This window comes from Hemitrygon akajei, chromosome 18 (genome assembly GCF_048418815.1).
Source record: "Hemitrygon akajei chromosome 18, sHemAka1.3, whole genome shotgun sequence".
NCBI lineage: Eukaryota > Metazoa > Chordata > Chondrichthyes > Myliobatiformes > Dasyatidae > Hemitrygon > Hemitrygon akajei.
The window spans coordinates 37,415,332-37,430,824 of record NC_133141.1 but is presented as its reverse complement, the minus strand read 5'-3'; the positions used below and the strand labels follow the sequence as shown (position 1 = coordinate 37,430,824).

Genomic DNA, 15,493 nt, shown 5'->3' with positions numbered 1-15,493 from the left:
ACATGTCACCATGAGATTCATTTTCTTGCAGACATTTACAGGAAAGTAAAGAAAGACAATACAGTTTATGAAAAAATTATACATAAACAAAGACAGACAAACAAATAAAATATAAAAATACTGAGAACATGAGCCCATTGGTTGTGGATTGAGTTCAGTGCTGAAGTGAGTGAAGTTATCTTGTTGGTTCAGGAGACTGATTATTAGAGGGATGTCCATTTAGAAAAGAGGCGAGGAGGAATTTCTTTAGCCAGAGGGTAGTGAACCTGTGGAATTCAATGCCACGAATGCCTGTGGAGGCCAAGGCATTACATATACTTAAAGCAGAGGTTGATAGGTTCTTGATTAGTCAGGGAGTCAAAGGTTAGGGGAGAAAGCAAGAGAATGGGGTTGAGAAGGATAATAAATTAGCCATGATGGAATGGCAGAGCAGACTTGAATGGCCGAATGGCCTAATTTGCTCCCTAATCTCATGGCCTTCTGGTCTAAATGGCACGACTTTGCATTGCTATTTTTACAAATTTGAATATTTCTTTAACTGGAAGGAAGAAGCCTGCTTGTTGCATTAACATGTGGAAACATGCATGACAACCACACAGGGCGCAGTGATTGACAGGACTAGGCAGCTGTGACATCTGTATAATGATCTCATGTTGTCTTCTCTGGAAATTGAGGTTGAGCATCAATAACACATTTAGAGCAGCAGACAATAAGGTGATTAATTCTGCCTTTCGACATTAATTAAACCTGGGGCCAGGGAATAGACTTAATAACTAAGGCTGATAGAATAAGCTTTCAGTATACTTGCTGATTAAGCAGATGAACATCATTGGAGCAGGTTTGAAGAAAATGCAGAACATGAGAAAGAGGAGCAGAAATTTTCTGTTCAGCTTTTTGAGCTTGTCCCACCATTCAATGAGATTGCAGCAGTTCTGATTTTGGCCACAGCTTCACTTTTCTGTCTGCTCCAATAACCTATGGCACCCCAACAATCCAGACATATCTCTGTCTCAGCTGTGAATATGTTCAAAGTAAATTTATTATCAAATTCTTGCGGGCATCCACGGTAAGTACAAAGAGAAAAGAAATAATAATAATAAGTAAGCAATAAATGTCGAGAACATGATATGAAACTTCCTTGAAAGTGAGTCCATAGTTTGTGGACCACAGCTGTCGAGCATCCTTCAGTGATTCAAGTTTGGTCTGGAACTGCCACTTTGCATGTGAGATGGCTTGGACCTCTCATATTTTACTCTGTTATTAACATCCCCAGGTTTCTCAGGCAGAGGATTCCAAATACTTGTAAGCCTAGAGAAAATAAATTCTTCCTCATCTCTATCCTAGCCATTTAATTTCTTACTTTAAACCTCCGCCCAAATGCAGAAACAGACTCTCGGCACCTACCCTATCTAGCCCCCTCAAAACCTTGAGCAAGCAACAGTCTGCTGGAGGAGCTTGGCAGGTCAAGCGGCATTAGCGGAGGGGAAGAGGAATTGGTCTGATGTGGGGTTTAGGCCTGACAATACCCTCCCCCCCCCACCCCACAGATGATAACATAAGAGAAGGTAAGAAATAGGAGCAGGAGTCGGCCATCTGGCTGTCAAGCTTGCTCTGTCATTCAATAAGATCATGGCTAATATGGCTGTGGACTCAGTTCCACCTATCTGCTGTTACCTCATAAAACTTAATACCCCTGCTATGCAAAAATGTATCTAACCATTTTTATATTATGTAGAGATACAGCATGGTAACAGGCCCTTTTGCCCCAAAGACCCACACTGCCCAATTACACCCATGTGACCAATTAACCAGGTGACAACTAACCTAGATGGAAGGGAACACTGGCAGGGAGGATGGCAGAAGAGCAATGGCTGGAGCAGTTCGGAAAGCGCAGGATAGATTTATCCCGAAGAAGTTGTAGCAAGGCAATGGTGTACTCGGTAAGTGGGATGCCTTTAAAAGTGAAATTTTGAGAGTACTGAGTTTGATTGTTCTTGTCAGAATAAAAGGCAAGGATGACAGGTTTAGGGAATTTTGGTTTATGAGAGATACAGAGGTCCTGGTTAAGAAAAAGGAGGTGCATAACAGGAATAGACAGGAAGGAACAAATGAGTTATTGAGGAGTATAAGAAATGAAAGAGAATACTTAAGAAGGAAATCAGGAGGGCTAAAAGGCAGCACAAGGTGCCCTAGCAGACAGGGCGAAAGAGAATCTCAAGGGTTTCTACAGAAATATTAAGAGTGAAAGGACAGAATTAATCCTCTTGATGATCAGAGTGGTTATCTATGCATGGAGCCAAAAGAGATGGAGGAAGATCTTAAGTGGATTTTTTACATCTGTATTTGCTCAGGAGATGGACGCAGAGTCTACAGAAGTGAGGCAAAGCAGCAGTGTGGTCATGGAACCCTATGCAGATTATGAAGGAGGTGTTTGCTGTCTTGAGGAAAATTAGGGTGGATAAATCCCTAGGACCTAACAAGATGTTTCCTTGGACCCTGTGGGAGGCTAGAGCAAAAGTTGCAAGGCCCTAGCAGAGATATTTAAATCATCCTTTTTCACAGATGAGCTGCCGGAGAATCGGAGGATAGCCAATGATGTTCCACTGTTTAAGAAAGGCTCGAAAAGTAAGCCAAGAAATTATAGGCCAGTGAGCCTGACAGGAGATATTGTGTGCAGTTTTGGTTGCCGAATTACAGGAAGGATATTAATAAGGTTGAAAGAGTGCAGAGAAGGTTTACAAGGATGTTGCTGGGACTTGAGAAACTGAGTTACAGAGAAAGGTTGAATAGGTTAGGACTTTATTCCCTGGAGCGTAGAAGAATGAGGGGAGATTTGATAGAGGTATATAAAATTATGATGGGTATAGATAGAGTGAATGCAAGCAGGCTTTTTCCACTGAGGCTAGGGGAGAAAAAGGCCAGAGGACATGGGTTAAGGGTGAAGAGGGAAAAGTTTAAAGGGAACATTGGGGGGGGGGGCTTCACACAGAGAGTGGTGGGAGTGTGGAATGAGCTGCCAGATGAAGTGGTGAATGCAGGCTCACTTTTAACATTTAAGAAAAACTTGGACAGGTATATGGATGAGAGGTGTATGGAGGGATATGGCCCAGGTGCAGGTCAGTGGGACTAGGCAGAAAAATGGTTTGGCACAGCCAAGAAGGGCCAAAAGGCCTGTTTCTGTGCTGTAATGTTCTATGGTTCTATGGCAGTCCTATGTTAAATTCAACACTGACTGGCAACTCCTGTGACGCCACTGCTACTGAACTGGATCGGTCTCTGCAGTTCTTTTGGGTTCATCAGATGCGTGGAGAGGGGGAGCTTGCTCTCCATATCGAACTGCCCAGGCTTGCGTATCTAGACAGCAACCTCCATGGCCGACCCTGACCGACGGAGGCCTCACTTATTGATAGGGTAAATGCAAGCAGGCTTTTCTCATTGAGGTTGGGTGAGACTTGAACTAGACGTCATGGGTTAAATGTGAAAAGTGAAATGTTTAAGGAGAACAGGAGTGGGAACTTCTGCACTCAGAGGGTGGTGATAGTGTGGATTGAGCTGCCGGTGGAAGTGGTGGATGTATGGTCGCTTTCAGCATTTAAGAGAAATTTGGATACGTACATGGATGGGAGGGGTATGGAGGGCTACAGCCCAGGTGTAGGTCAATGGGAGATAAATATTGTAGTTCAGCATAGACTAGATGGGCTGAAGGGCCTGTTTCTGTGCTGTAGTGTCCTATTCTAACAGGAGGATGGCGCAACAGTGATTACACTGTATAAAGGACCCAAAGGAGATTAAGTGCAAAACTCTATCTTCCAGATCTTCACTTTTCCCCAAAAACAAACATCTTGATACGTACAATGCCGTTTATCATAACCTGATTTCCCAAGCCACCAAAAGGACGTTAATGGAATTGGTTTTGGTTTCACTTCTCTCTGTCTCGAAGGAGCTGAGAATAATTGTGATATTTCACTTTTGATATTAACCACCCTGCAGACACAAGAGACAGCAGATGCTGGAATCTACAAGTGCTGACGCTAAATAATTGGTCAGGGAAGCTTTCATTTAGCTTACCAGTAACCTTCAGGGAAGAGAATTTGCCAATGGCACTGGGTAACCAATAGGCTTGGGTGTTAGCTTGGGTTAAAGATAAAAGATAAAGATCTGATTTATTTGTCACGTGCATATCGATATATCAAAACATTCAGTGAAATGCAATATTTGTGTCAATGACCGACGCAGTCCAATGTGCTAGGGGCAGCCCACAAGTGTCCCCATGCTACTGGCCTACAACCCAGCAACTTGAACTCACACACTTTTGGAGTGCGGGAAGAAACTAGAGCACCCGGAGGGAACTCTCATGGTCACGGGGAGAATAGACAAACTCCTTAAAGGCAGCAGTGGGAATTGAACACCAATTTTGCAGATGGCAATGTAAAGTGTTCTGCTAACCACTGCGCTACCGTGCCAGTTTTCCTCCTTAGCCTGATACAAGTTCATATCATCTCTTACCACCTCACAACACTGGTCATGAACACCATAGTCCCATGGGATGACTCGTAATGCTTTCTTAATTAGGCAGCTACCCACTCAGGCTCAGAAGCTAACAGTAGAAAAATGATGACACAAGGTTCTGCAGATGCTGGAGTCTGGAGCAACAAACAATCCGCTGGCAGAACTCGGGGGGGGGGGGGGGGGGGGAGTAATTCCTTGATGTTTTACGACTGAAAGTGGAGTGGAAACGGCCAGTATAGAGGTGAGGGGGAGACTGGGGCCAGAGTTGATTGGTGGACTGAGAGGGGGTGGGGCAGGGTCAAGGATGACTGACAGGTTAAACCATGTAAGGAGGCAGACAAAAAAGAACTCAGGAGGGGAGAAGGGAGAGCGGAGTTGTTTGACTAACTCAGAGCGGACAAAGGTATGAGCCAATAAACAATCCGTTGGAGGAACTCAGCATCTGTGGGAGGAAAGGAAATGGCAACTCAGCTTCAGCTATTCCCTTCCACCGACAGACGCCGCTCAACCCGCTGAGCTCCTCCAGCAGATTGTTTGTTGCTCCAGATTCCAGCATCTGCAATCTCTTGTGTCTCCAAGGGATGGACCATCTGCTCTGGGATTATATGCTTCTACCTTAACTCAACAAGTTGCTTATGGAAACACACAGGAAGGCAAACATATCAACATAATGAAAGATATTCGCCGAACAGCAACCTCCTGACAAATAGTTCAATTACTTAATGGAAATGATTGACTTCTGAGTGGCCTCTTGCCTAGTCTTGGGTAATCACGTGGTACTCCAATCTAGTATAGTTTGTTGTAAACAGACACGGTTAACAAGAGCAGTAATATTTACACGAGCTAATATGGAGTGTTGTTACCTGGTGTAGGTTGGGCACTGTCGGCTATGGTCAGACCTATGCTGCCATTGATTGGTGTGGTCCTATGTTCATTATCAATACATTTATGTTAATAATAAATATCTAATTGACCTTGGAGTTCAATCTCTATTGAAAACATTACATAGGGTGACTCGCATACCTGCATCACTTCATTCTAATGAGGACAGGTGAAGTTTTCCACAGGTATAAGTCTTACTGGCTTTTAACCAAAAGATATAGAAGAATTAGGCCATTTGATCATGTCCAATTTATTTTCCCTTTCAACCCCATTCTCCTGCTTCTCCCCGTAACCTTTGGACACCCTTACTAATTCAGCATCCATCAACTCTGCTTTAAACATACCCAATGATTTGGTCTCCACAGCCATCTCTGGCAATGAATTCCACAGATTCAACACCCTCTGGCTAAATAAAAAAAAAAATTTCTTTATTATAAATTCTAGTATTTTTATGTATTGCACTATACTGCTGCCACAAAACAATAAATTTTAGAACATACATCAGTGTTAATAAACCCAATTCTGATTTTGATTTGGATCCATTTATTTGAGATAATGGAAACGATAAAAATCTGGGCATAAAATTAGACTGTTGCAGAGTTCCTAGAGGAGCGGATTCCAGAGCTTGGCAGTTAAAGGCTGCTGGAACAGTGAAATTTAAGGTTGCACAAGCCAGGATCATAGGAGCTCAAAGATTTAGTACAGCTGGAGAGATGGAGGGGGCCAAAATGCCAAAGGTCAGGCAGCCATGGAGGGATTTCATAACATGGTTAAAGAACTAAAATATGACAAGATTTTGCCTCACCAGTGATTCCACAGACTCCTTTGTGCAAGCAAATAGATGAGTGTTAACGCCCAAGGTCGTAAATACGGAATCTTCATCCAACCGAAACATTGTTTTCTCTGCATAATGAAAACACAGTTTGAGCATCACATCACAAGACTTGGAACAACGTTACTTAAGGAGAGAGTTGAGATGGAGTTGCTTGTGAGACGGAATTGTTCCTGAGACAGTTACTTTAGCATCGGTGAAGGAGAAATTATGGACACCTTGAAACCTCTACTTGGTCAACTGTTGTCTGCTTTGAATTCAGCCCCTCCCTGAAATTCATCAAAATCCGCTAAAACATTCTGGCTTCTCAGCTGCAGTTACAACCCATCTGCTAAATTCAGCCCATTTTTTTTCCGGTAAGTTTCAAATAATTTTAACGTAGTAACATGGGACTATTGTCCTATCCATTCCTCCACCTATTACCCAGTAACTCGGCTATGATCTCTTGCAATCCAATCAGCTCCCCTTACTGGTTTTCTGTGATGGGTAATTTACAGTAGTCAGATAACCTAACCAGTATATGTCTGGGAGCTGGGAGGAAACCAGAAAATGTGGGGAAGCCCAATAGTCACAAGGAGAACATGCAAACTCCATACAAATATCACCAGAGGTCAGGACTGAACTCGACTCTCTGGATCTGTAAGGCTGCGACAGGAGCTGCTGTGTCTCGTTTCCCTCTCCAAGTTCAGAAAATACATTTTCCCAGTTGTTCCACTTCTCTGCATTGCAATTGAGATTTATTCACTGATAGAACTGAATATATTACGATTTTTCAATTCACTGCTTTCTCATATACAAAACTCCAAGCACACTAGTCTCAGAGTTTTGTGTCCCAAACTGAGATCACCATATTGTCAAATGAAGTGTTTGATCTGCTTTCTCAGCACTGTTCATAGAACAGTACAGACCCTTCTGCCCACTGCGTTCTGCCATCCTAAATATACCTACACCACAATCAATCTAACCCTTACACAGCCCATAAGCCCTCCAACTTTTCCTACATCCATGTGCATACCCAAGTCTCTTCAACGTCCCTAATGTATCACCCATGATAGTACATTCCAGGCACCAACCACTCTCTGGGTAAAAACCCTTCCCTAAACTTTACTGCGCTCACCTTCAAAGGGTGTCCTCTGGCATTGGCCATTGCCACCCTGGGAGAAAGACGATGGCTTTGCTTCTCAATCTTATACTGCTCTATGAAGTCACTTCTCATCCTCCGTCACTCCAAAGAGGAACGTCCTAGCTTGCTCAGCCTATCCTCATAAGGCATTCATGGAAGAGGTGATCAGTTCTGTCTGTACCCAGTCCCCTCAGTAAACAAAGGTCCTGGTGGTTAGTTTGTGCCTCATTGAGGAACATTAACAGTGGGAGGAGGAGGAGGCCATTCTGCCCTTTATTCCTAGTCTGTCAATCAGTGAGATCATGGCTGATCTGTTACTTTAGCACTACTTTCCTGCACTGATCCCTTAATATCTAGAAATCCAGCAATATACTCCATGACTGAGCCTCCACTGCCTTCTTATTTGAAAAGTAAGGAAACTACTTCCCAACTTCATCTTGGATGAGCTTTCTGTATGTTCCACAGAAACAGAACTCCATATGCAGCAAAGAATTGGGTCTTACCACCAGATGATCTTATAGCAACCAGCAGCAAGTTTTTGTGCACGGGCTCCTTTGACTCTTCTTCGCAGTGCTGAAGCTTCTCGGCTACAGACAGCACAATCTCCTGCACCGAGGCCGATAACCTGCTCTTGATGGTCACGTAGGAATGGTCAGTCGCGTAAATACGGCAGAAAACTGGTGGGGGTCGGTTAGGGAGGGAAAGGAGGAAGAGAATGAAAAAACATAGAAGCTAGCACCATGGCAGATCAGAAACAGCCTGAACTGAAACCAGCACAGCGGAGGCTTTTCCTTCAGCTTGTTTCATTTACAAATTCTACAGACATTTCTGGCTCTGGCATCTTGTGCTACATTTGGTTGAACTCCAGATTTGGGTCAACCAGAATGTGCTTGCATTTAAAGATTAAAGATTAGCTTTACTTGTCATGTGTACATTGAAACAGGGTGAGGTGCATTGTTTTGTGTCACCAGTCCAAGGAGTGCAAGGAGCAAGTGTCAGCATTCTTCCAGTGCCAACATAGTACGCTCACAACTTACTAACTCTAACCGGTGCGTCTTTGGAACATGGGAAGAAACAGGAGCATCCGGAGGAAATCCAAATGATCGTGGGGAGTACGGACAAACTCTTCAGGGGGAGCAGTGGAATTGAACCCAGGTGACTGCCGCTGTATTAGTGTTACACTAGCACGTTAGAGCACTATTTTAATCTCAGGTGCTCTGGCCTATATTTATACCTAAACCAATGGTGCAAGGTTTAAATATCTGTGAAATATAGTGGCAAGATGCTTGCAAAATTTTGCTGGCCTTATTTCACAGATTGCAACCGTGACTGCTGAAACAACTCACTGCTGTGAAGTGGCTTGTCTCATCTACAGATGACGAGGGGGACCATATGAATATCTGCAACAAACCAATGGTTGGAAGAAGTCAGCAGGTCTCCTCATCAATAGTCAGAGCAGCACACACAGAATGCCAGAGGAACTCAGCAGGTCTATCGGAATACATCCCTCTGCTGTTTACTCTGCAGCTAGTAGAGTTTTGCTAGCTGCCACTCCTCTTGTTGATTTTGTGGAAAGCAGTTAAAATAGACTCATTCCAATAATGATGTTGAAACATCACCTACACCTTTCTCAGACACAATAGCCTGACGGCACACCCAATGTTCCTGCATTCCTGACTCACTACCTAACCCAGTCTCATTTGCCTGCAGCCCAGTGAGAACTGGTCCATTATGGATGCGTGTTCGGTGGCAGGGAACACCCATAAATCACGGGCGGACTCAGCGATGTCTGCTTAGTTCGCCTCTCACATGGATAGAAACGTGCTTGGCTCAGCTCCGGCAAGGTCTCACACTGATTCAAGTTCAGTTATCAGTCACGTGCATTGAAACACACAGTGAAATGCGTCATTTGCCTTAGCAACCAGCACAAACTGAGCCCACAAGTGTCACCACACATTCCGGCGCCAACTTACTCCAGTATACCCACAATGTTCAGCAGAACAGCAGCAAAACAAGCCCCCTTCCTTCCCTTCCCCCCCCCACACACACACACCCCTCCAACCACAGGCCAGGCCACCTCCAGGCCTCCAGCCTCGCAGAGACTTACTCTCATCCGTCCCACGCAGAGGTTCCCTCTGCTGCAGGCAGATATCCGTGCGGCTGAAGTGACGGAATAAAGGCTTGACCTGTCAAGAGAAAAAACATCAGAGCATTAATATTTTCAACCAAAGGGACAGATTTCCCACTGGGATTTTTCCCAACTTCCCAACTCACTGGCCACAGGAATAGATAGATAGATAGATAGATACTTTAGTATCAGAACACTGGAGGGTGGCAAGTGTTATCCCTTCCTTCAAGAAAGGTAATAGGGAAAACCTTGGGAATTACATACCGGAATGTGAGATGACACTTGTGGGCTGCCCCCAGCCCACATTTGGGTGTGTTGGTTGTTAATGTAAACAACACATTTCTCTGTATGTTTCAATGTACATGGGATAAATAAATTAATCTGAATTTTACATCAGTGGTGGGCAAGTTATTGGAGAGGATTCTTAGAGGCAGGTTTTACAAGCATTTGGAGAAACGTGGTCTGATTAGGGTTATTCAGCATGGCTTTGTGAGGGTCATGAGCCTGAATGAATTATTCAGATAAATAACAAAGGTGGGTATGTGGAATGCACTGGTAAAGGCAGAAATGTTAGAGACAGTTAAGAGCCTCTTAGATAAGCACGAGGATGAAAGGAAAAATGGAGGGGTCAAGTGGAAAGGAAGCATTAGATACATCTTGGAGCGGGTTAAAAGGCTGGCACAACACCATAGGCCGAAGAGCCTGTACTGTTCCTGGAAAATTGGAGAAATTCATTCACCCAAGCCTTAATTAAATCTGACAATGTAATAGATTTTAAACAAAAACTAGATGAAGGATCTCAACCCAAACGTCAACTGTCCAGTTCCCTCCACAAGTCCTGACTGACTTGTGAGCTCCTCAAGGGGTTTGTTTAATATCTCCAGATTCCAGCATCTGCAATCTCTTGCATCTCCTAGTCCTTCCCATCCAAAAGAATACAACTAAATGAAAAAGACAACACACAATTTTATTTATTTAGTCATTTATTATTTATCTATTAGTAAGACCCTTAACAGTGTTGATGTGCAGAGGGATCTTGGTGTCCAAGTCCATAGCTCCTTGAAAGTGGCTATACAGCTTTATAGGGTGGTTAAAGAGATTCTGCAGATGCTGAAATCCAGAGCAACACACACAAAATGGTGGAGGAACTCAGCAGGTCAGACAGCATCTACAGTGGTAAATAAATAGTCAATACTGTACTTTGGGCCAAGACCCTTCATCGGGGCTGGAAAGAAAGAGGTAAGGCACCAGGAAAAAAGGCAGGGGAGGTGGTGAAAGAGGCTAGCTAGAAGGTGACAGGTGAAGCCAAGTGGTGGGAAAGGTAAAGGGCTGGAGAAGGAGGAATGTGAAAGGAGAGGAGAGTGGACCAAGGGAGAAAGGGAAGGAGGAGGGACACCAGGGGAAGATGATAGGCAGGTGAGGAGAAGAGTTAAGAGCTTAGGGTGGGGAATAGAAGAAGTGGGAAGGGGGAGGGGGGAAAGAAGGAAAATTACTGGAAGGAGAAATCGATGCTCATGCCATCAGATTGGAGGTTACCCAGACAGAATATGAGGTGTTGCTTCTCCGCCCTGAGGGTGGCCTCATCATGGCAGAAGAAGAGGCTGTGGACCAACACGTTGGAACAGAAATGGGTAGGAATTAAAATGATTGCCCAACAGGAAATTACACTTTTGGCAGATGGAGCAGAGATGCTCGACAAAGTGGTTCCCCCAGTTTATATCGGGTCTCACCAATGTACAGAAGGCCACATCAGGAGCACCGGATACAACAGACAACTGGAACAGATTCACAGGTGAAGTGTTGCCTGACCTGGAAGGACTGTTTGGGGCCCTGAATGGATGTGAGGGAGGAGGGGAATGGGCAGGTGTAGCACCTCTGTCATTTACAGGGCTGAATGCCAGGAGGGAGATTAGTGGGGAGGGACAAATGGACAAGAGAATCACGGAAGGAGCGATCCCTTCTGGAAATCTGAGAGTGAAGGGAGATAAAGATGTAGTTAGTGGTAGGATCCAGCTCAAGATGGCAGAAGCTGCGGAGAATGATGTGCTGGATATAGAGACTCATGGGGTGGTAGGCAAGGACGAGAGGAACTCTGTTCCTGGTAAAGTGACAGGAAGATAGGCTGTTTGGAAAATGGTGGAGATGTGGGTGAGTGCAGCATTTATGGTGGAGGAAGAGAAATGCCATTCTTTGAAGGAGGAGGACACCTTTGATGTCCTGGAAAGGACAGCCTCATCCTGGGAATAGATGCAGAAGAGACAAAGGAACTGAGAAAAGGGTAGAGCATTTTTACAGGAGACAGGGTGGGAAGAGTCAAAGTAGCCATAAGAAAGCATATGCATGCATGCCTTTATTAGCTCAGCAAAAATGAGTTCTGGAGACAGGAAGTTATATTGCAACTTTATAAAAACTATAGTTAGGTTACTGCATTCAGATCTGGTTTCTCCATTGAGGAAAGGATGTTGAGGCTTTGGAGAGGGTGCAAAAATGATCACTGCAATCAACAGCTTTTAACTTTCTTTTTGGAACTGAGCTTTTGACCCGCCTGTACGACCTGGCATTTTTGCGGTGTGAACTGAAGTCTCAAAGGTGCAGGATGGTTGCAGCGTGGCGGATACGGGCCAAGTTAAGGCGGCAGCATCCAGGCCAGAGAGCGGGGAAGGAGCCAATGTACAGCCATTGCTGGAGTGGATTCGATGCAGTAGAACTGAGGCGAGGCAGAGTCAAGGCAGAGCCTGTGCCCAGGCGCAAGAACGAGGGAAGACCCGAGGTTCAATCGACTTAAACGCTGGACCAGATTGGAAAGTTCGAGTGCTGGCCACATCGAGGCAGCAGAGCTCAGGCCCGAGAGAGCATCAAAGTGGCAGAGCCAGGGTCTGAGAGTGAGGAACGACAATTTAAGCGCTTGAGCCAGATTGGATAAGTCAGGATGTTGAGGCCAGAGGCGAGGGATGGGCTGGTTCAGCTCGCTGCTCCACGACATTTACTCGGCTCTCCGCTGAACTGAGGCTGCTGCCTGCTCCTGAATCCGATGCAGTGGTGCCTGGCTTCACATCTGTAGATGGCTTCACTTTCATGAACTTCATTTCTGAATGCGATTCCCTCACTTTTATTGTTTGCATAATTTCTTCTTTTTCCATCTCTGTACACTGGGTGTTTGACAGTCTTTTTTTTAAAAGATGGGTTCTATGGGGTTTCTTTGTCTTGGGGCTGCTTGTAAGGAGATGAATTTCAAGGTTGTATAGAGTATACCTATTTCGACAATAAATGTACTTTGAACTTTAAATAAGTTTACCAGGATGCTGCCTGCATTAGAGGGCATGAGCTACAAGGAGAGGCTGGACAAACTTGGGTCGTGGCAGGTAACAGCCAGTATCTTTTTATTGTGGGCAAAAAGGGACTGTTCCTGTGCTGTACTGTTCTACATTATCAAATAATTTGTCAAGGAAGGTCCTGTTTTTGTCATGGTACAGAGCTCACACCTGAAAGGTTGCCAACAGCCTTCAAGAATCAGACAAGACCTTGCTCTCGAACCATTTTCATTCTTTTCCGGCCTCTAAATCCCACAAATGATAACAAATTTTCTGACACAGATGGAGACCATTCAGCCTATTGTCTCTGGTGGTAAAAACAAAAGCCACTCCTAATCCTACTTTCCAGCAGAACTGTGGCCCTGCAGATCACTGCTCTTCAAGTGCACATCTAAAGTTCAAAGTAAATTTATTATTAAAGTATGTACATGTCACCCTATACAACCCTGAGGTTCATCCAGGCACTTTCTGAACGTGGTTAGAGTTTCTGCCTTTCAGTCAGTGAAGAAATGTTTTCACATCTCCCCACTAAACGTTATGCCAATTATTTTAATTCTACACTTCCTGGTTTTTTGACCTCTGTCAAGAAAAATAGGTCCTTACCACTTACTCTATTCAGGCCCTTCATTATGTTATACATATCGATCACATTTCCTCTCAGCCTCTTCGGCTCCAAAGGCAACCCTAGCTTATGCAATCTTTCCCCACTCAACGTTTCGATATACATGTGACAAATAAAGGTGATTAAAAAAATTTTTTTTGAAGACTTGGCAACATCTGTTAAATCTCCACTGCACCCTCTCCAGTGCAATCTCATTGTGACCTAGAACACGGTGGGCAAAAGTGTACACAATGCCCCCCTCCACCATTGTCTGACTCATGCATAATCTTCTAGCTTTCATACTCTGTGACCCAGCTAATAAAGAAGAGCATGTCTTTTTAACTACCTTATTAACCTATCCCAGTACCTTTAAGGAAAGGTGAATGTACTCTCAAAGATCCCCTACCATCCCACACCTACTAGTATCCTACCTCATTCTCTTGCCTTGTTTCACCAACCGCCATTACTCACGTTAGAAGTATAATTTTGGACAAGCAGGTGGGAAGCTGGCAGCAGAAAATATACACTTCGTGGCCCCTTTATTAGGTACCTCCTCTACTCACTAGAGTGGCCACTGAGAATATTTTCATGGTCTTCCACTGCTGTAGCCCATCCACTTCAAGGTTCGACATGTTGTGCGTTCATGTTGTACACATGGTTAACTGAGTTGCTGTCGTCTTCCTGTCAGCTTGAACCAGTCTGGCCATTCTCCTCTGACCTCTCTCATTAACAAAGTGTTTTGGCACACAGAACTGCTGCTCCCTGGATGTTTTTTGTTCTTCGCACCATTCTCTGTAAACTCTAGAGACTGCTGTGCATGAAAATTCAGGAAATCTGCAATTTCTGAGATACTCAAACCACCCCATCTGACACCAATATTCATTTCATGGTCAACGTCACTTAGATCACATTTCTCCCTCACACTGATGTTTGGTTTGAACAACTGAACCTCTTGACCACATCTGCATGCTTTTACGCATTGAGTTGCTGCCATGTGGTTGGCTGGTTAGATATTTGCATTAACGAGCAGGTGTCCAGGTGTACCTAATAAAGTGGCCACTGAGTGTAATTATTTCCATTTCAGACACCCTCTATACGAGAAAAAAAAACATGGACAATGCTCCCACAAGATGCTTATTTTCTCATGATGTCTCTTCTCATGGGCTCTCTGAAATGGAACTCAAAATCTCTGCTAACTTGTACAATGGTTTAATCTACCATTGAGTTATTTTCTAACCCAACGAAACAGAGCAAACTTCATCAAAATCACCCTGACAGCCATTGCCACCCAATCAATAAACTCAAGTGAAAGTGTCCAGCTCCAATGTCACTACCTATTGTTCAGATGGCGTAGAAAAGCAATCTGAACTCAATTGCACTACTGTCTGTAAGGAGTTCGACTGCAGGCTTGTTGGCCTGGAAGGGCCCATTGCTGTGCTGTAACGCTAAGGAAAATAAAAAATAAAACATGACCAAGACTCCCCAAACCTCCAGACACAAGAGAGTGCAATTGCTGGAACGTGAAGCAGCAATCAGTCTGCTGGAGGAACTCAGTGGGTTGAGAGGCATCTGTGCAGAGACATATTGGGTTGAAGTCTTGCATTGGGACCAATCGATACAGCCACATTTATTTCATGTAAGCTATTGAGCAAAGGAGGTCTGGAAGCTTTTAGTCAAGGCCAGACTTCCACACAGTCCCCACGGTTTGATTACTTGGTCTCCTCAATTCATCATTAGTTCGTACAAGTTTCTTCGTGCTTATAGGGAATTTTTGAAGCAAGGGGAGGATTTACCTGTTTCTTTCTCAAACAGCTGCAGTCCTCAGGAGGCCTGTGAGAGGTGAATAAATAGTGTTAGTGTTAGACCTGGATCATGCTGAGATACATCCTAGGATGCTCTGGGACACATCTTCAGTGATGTAACCTGAAGTCAGTGGGTGTTTTGGGTCTTTCATCAGACACCGTCACCCTGGCAACCCAGCCAGGGTTGATCAGGCCCCGGCCTGTGTCCCAGCAGCACTGGTCCATGGGTCACACCTCTTGATCCATAGCTATCTGGAGGTATCATATTATAAGCAACTTCACACTCCACGATAACAAAGAAGACC

The 15,493-nt window shown here is 44.4% G+C and overlaps 1 protein-coding gene across 2 annotated transcripts in view; it reads right to left on the bottom strand.

Annotated features, from left to right (window-relative positions):
- The window catches only part of rapgefl1 (Rap guanine nucleotide exchange factor (GEF)-like 1), a 123,044-nt gene that overhangs the window by 23,557 nt on the left and 83,994 nt on the right, over positions 1-15,493 (bottom strand). The window contains exons 6-9 of one of the 2 annotated variants that reach the window (XM_073071413.1): positions 15,180-15,216; positions 9,454-9,532; positions 7,850-8,023; positions 6,197-6,294 (exon numbers count right to left, since the gene is read on the bottom strand). In XM_073071413.1, the coding sequence (XP_072927514.1) occupies positions 6,197-6,294; positions 7,850-8,023; positions 9,454-9,532; positions 15,180-15,216 (388 nt within the window). The remainder of the gene's footprint in view (positions 1-6,196; positions 6,295-7,849; positions 8,024-9,453; positions 9,533-15,179; positions 15,217-15,493) is intronic. The other variant, XM_073071414.1, reaches the window with a different exon arrangement.